Source organism: Sinocyclocheilus rhinocerous, unplaced genomic scaffold (assembly GCF_001515625.1).
Source record: "Sinocyclocheilus rhinocerous isolate Xijiao unplaced genomic scaffold, SAMN03320098_v1.1 scaffold15, whole genome shotgun sequence".
Taxonomy (NCBI): domain Eukaryota; kingdom Metazoa; phylum Chordata; class Actinopteri; order Cypriniformes; family Cyprinidae; genus Sinocyclocheilus; species Sinocyclocheilus rhinocerous.
The window spans coordinates 736,280-739,866 of record NW_015631053.1 but is presented as its reverse complement, the minus strand read 5'-3'; the positions used below and the strand labels follow the sequence as shown (position 1 = coordinate 739,866).

The 3,587-nt window shown below is 40.9% G+C and overlaps 1 protein-coding gene across 1 annotated transcript in view; it reads right to left on the bottom strand.

Moving 5' to 3' along the window:
* The window catches only part of dmpk (DM1 protein kinase), a 16,902-nt gene extending 13,785 nt beyond the window's left edge, over nucleotides 1-3,117 (bottom strand). The window contains exon 1 of the mRNA XM_016554080.1: nucleotides 2,785-3,117. Within this exon, the coding sequence (XP_016409566.1) occupies nucleotides 2,785-2,986 (202 nt within the window). The 5' untranslated portion in view covers nucleotides 2,987-3,117. The remainder of the gene's footprint in view (nucleotides 1-2,784) is intronic.
* Nucleotides 3,118-3,587: the final 470 nt, after the last annotated feature.

Genomic DNA, 3,587 nt, shown 5'->3' with positions numbered 1-3,587 from the left:
CAAGGCAACAGCGTAAACTGTTTTACTGCACAGAACGTTCCACATTTCCAGCACAAAGCAAGGCATGAGACAGCAGCTGGAGCTGGAGCTGGAGCCAGAGCTTCACTGCAGGACTGTAAACACTGCACGCTGCTTCTGAACACCGCGAGCCACTCATCAGCCGTACACACAACAGGCTCCTCTCTGTTCTCAAACCATCGGAATCCTCTTAACCAAATGCATATTTTCAGTTTAAGGGCCTTTTGAGTCCAAACAAGTACTGTGAAATGTGAATGATCAAGCTACATAAAAACCCATCTAACAGAACATAGTTGACTGAACAGTTTCAAACTGAGCTTCCAAGCATGCATGCATTGAATAAATGAAGCAGTTGCTGTTGTAGGCTTATAGTTTTCTGACTTTAATTGAACTTTTGTTGTTGTTGTTGTCATTATTGCTAGTCATTTGTTGTGTTGTGATGTCTAATTCTTCTGATGTCTAGTTTGTCACTTTTCTTGATTGTCACCATTATTCAGGTTTATATACAGCAACATTACAGTTTTTCAACTGCTTACACACAAAATCTTTACTTGTCACACAATTTCTGAAACCTGACACTCAAACATTGCATTTTGTGTGTGCAACTCTTGGATTTGTGTGTGAAGTTTTGAAAAAAAAAGAGGCAAAGTTTTGAAAATGTAAGCAGTTGAAAAAAGCTGTAATAGAACGCTCATTCAAAGTTATCTGGTCTTTAATAATATTCTCAAAATGTTAGCACAAAAACATTATTTACACATTGTTGATGGATCTTTTATTCTTAAATGTAACATTTCTCAAAATGTTACATTTTGTTTCAGAATGTTTAGGGAACATTCAAAAGTAACATTCCCATAACGTTTGCAAAATATAAAATGGAATGTTCGCTTCACATTCGCGTAATAAAGAAAAACATTTAAAAAACTGGACTTTTAAACATTCAGAAACAAAAAGGTCTGAGAATATTTCTGTTAGATGTGAAGCGGCATTTGCCTTGACAAGTTTATAGGCTCCAAGAGGCTTTTTCACTTAGTGTAGAAATTTACATTGTGTAAATACAGTATCTCTTTTAAAATGATAGTTCATGCAAAAATGAAAATTCTGTCATCATTTACTCTCCCTCATGTTGTTCCAAACCTGTGCGAGATTCTTTCTTCTGTTGAACACAAAAGAAGATATTTTGAAGAATGTAGGTAACCAAACATTTGACGGTAGCCATAGTTTTTTCATACTATGGAAGTCAATGGCTACCATCGACTGTTTGGTTCCCAACATTCTTCACATTTTTAGATCATCGGCCTAAAATAATTCATACAGGTTTGGAACAACAAGAGGGTCAAACAGTTCATTTTTGGATGAACTATCCCTTTAACTTGCTAGAACATACAAACACAACACTGACCAGCATCATTTGCATTATCTGTGCCATGTGTTTAAATTTGCTTTAATTTTCATAGATGTGATTAGAGTGCAGTATTTTAATAATCCTCTGTTGATGGTATATCTCTGTTCTCGCTGGCTCTGTCAGGATGTGTGTGTGATAAATAAACTTCAGACCTGTTGCTCTGTGAGTTTTCAGATGTGACATCACTTCCTGTGTCACACCCTGTTTTACGGATGATATGGAAAGTTGTGTATGGATCTGGTCACTCCCTTCCTGCTGCTCGCTGTTTACCTCGCATGAATCAACAGAGAATCGGCTGCCAGCAGCTTAAATGGAAAACTGTGTCCAACAGCCTGTCTGTCCCTCTGTACGACTGTCTGTCTCTGTCTGGCCATGTAGGGTGTGAGCAGAAGAGTGTATGTGTGTGTGTGTGTGTGTGTGAGTGAGTGAGAGTGTGTGTGTGTGTGTGTGTGTGAGTGAGTGAGTGTGTGTGTGTGTGTGTGTGTGTGTGTGTGTGTGTGTGAGTGTGAGTGTGTGTGTGTGATTGTGTGTGTGTGAGTGTGACTGTGAATGTTCTGTTGTCCAGGGACAACTGAATTCTAAAAGTGTCATTTAATGCCACTGTAAACACATGCTGCTCTTTTCCATGATAGAGATAGAGTGATAGTGATTGAGAGCAGGAACAAATGCTTTACAAATAACTGAAGAGCATCAAGAGCATCCTCAAACAAATCATCACAAGACTTGTAATGTAGTATTTTTCACGATGATTCTGTGAGTGAACATTCATCATAATCTGGTTTTATAGAATTAAAATACAAGTAAATGATGACAGAATGTTAATTATAGGGTGAACTGTCCATTTACAAACCAGCGAATGTGTCTCGTGATCACATGACCTCTGTGACCTTGTGCCCCCTGTCTGACTGAACACACAACACACACACACACAGCTCATAAACACACACACACACAGCTCATAAACACACACACACACACAGCTCATAAACACACACACACACAGCTCATAAACACACACACACACACAGCTCATAAACACACACACACACAGCTCATAAACACACACACACACACAGCTCATAAACACACACACACACAGCTCATAAACACACACACACACACAGCTCATAAACACACACACACACAGCTCATAAACACACACACACACACAGCTCATAAACACACACACACACACAACACACACACACACACACACACAGCTCATAAACACACACACACAGACACACACACAAACACACACACACACTCACACAGACTCACTCACACTCACTCACTCACTCACACACACACGCTCGCACACACGCACAGAGAGAGAGGATGAGGAGGATGAAGATAGTACTGACCCCACTGCAGAAAGCGCTGCACATATTTCTCTCTGAGCAGAGCAGCCGAGCTGAACTCCTGATAAACTCCCACCAGCAGATCCAGCAGCGTCTGCAGGCCCACGGGGCCCTTGGTGTGACCCGCCGCGCTCTGGTCCGGCTCGTTCACAGGAGTGGCCCCTGGGGGCCCGGGGCCCGTGGACATGGTGGAAATCCTGCTCATCCACAGCCCTGCTCCATGATTCCTGAAGCCCAGTCCTTCAGTCCGTCTGTCTGTGTGTCTGTGTGTTTCTCCAGCAAGCAGAACCTCCAGCTCCAGCCCTTTTTTGGTGTGTTGCTCAGCCTGTTTCTCTGCTCTCTCTCTGTGTGTGTGTGTGTGTGTGTGTGTGTGAGAGAGAGTGTGTGAGAGAGTGTGTGTGTGTGTGTTTTGTTCTTTGTCTCTCATGTCTTTATTGCTCTGCTATCAAACCGTCGCCACTCACAGCTTCTCTAAATACAGAAGAATACAGAAGTCAGTTTGTTTGAATGGAGTTTAACTCTTCTCTTTCTGTCTCTCTTGTCCTCTTCCGCTTTTTTCTTCCTCTGTTGATTCAGGCATGTGTCTCTTTCCTCTTTCTGTCTGTCCACTGCAAAAAATGATTCTCTTACTCAGTATTTTTGTCTTGTTTTCTAGTATAAATATCTAAACATTCTTTAAGCAAAACTATCTGCCAATGTGGTAAGAAAAATTATCTTAATTCAAAGCTAAATAAGATGATTTTTCTTGCCCCATTAGCAGATATTTTAGCTTGTTTAAGCTTTATTATTTACAAAATTTGATAATG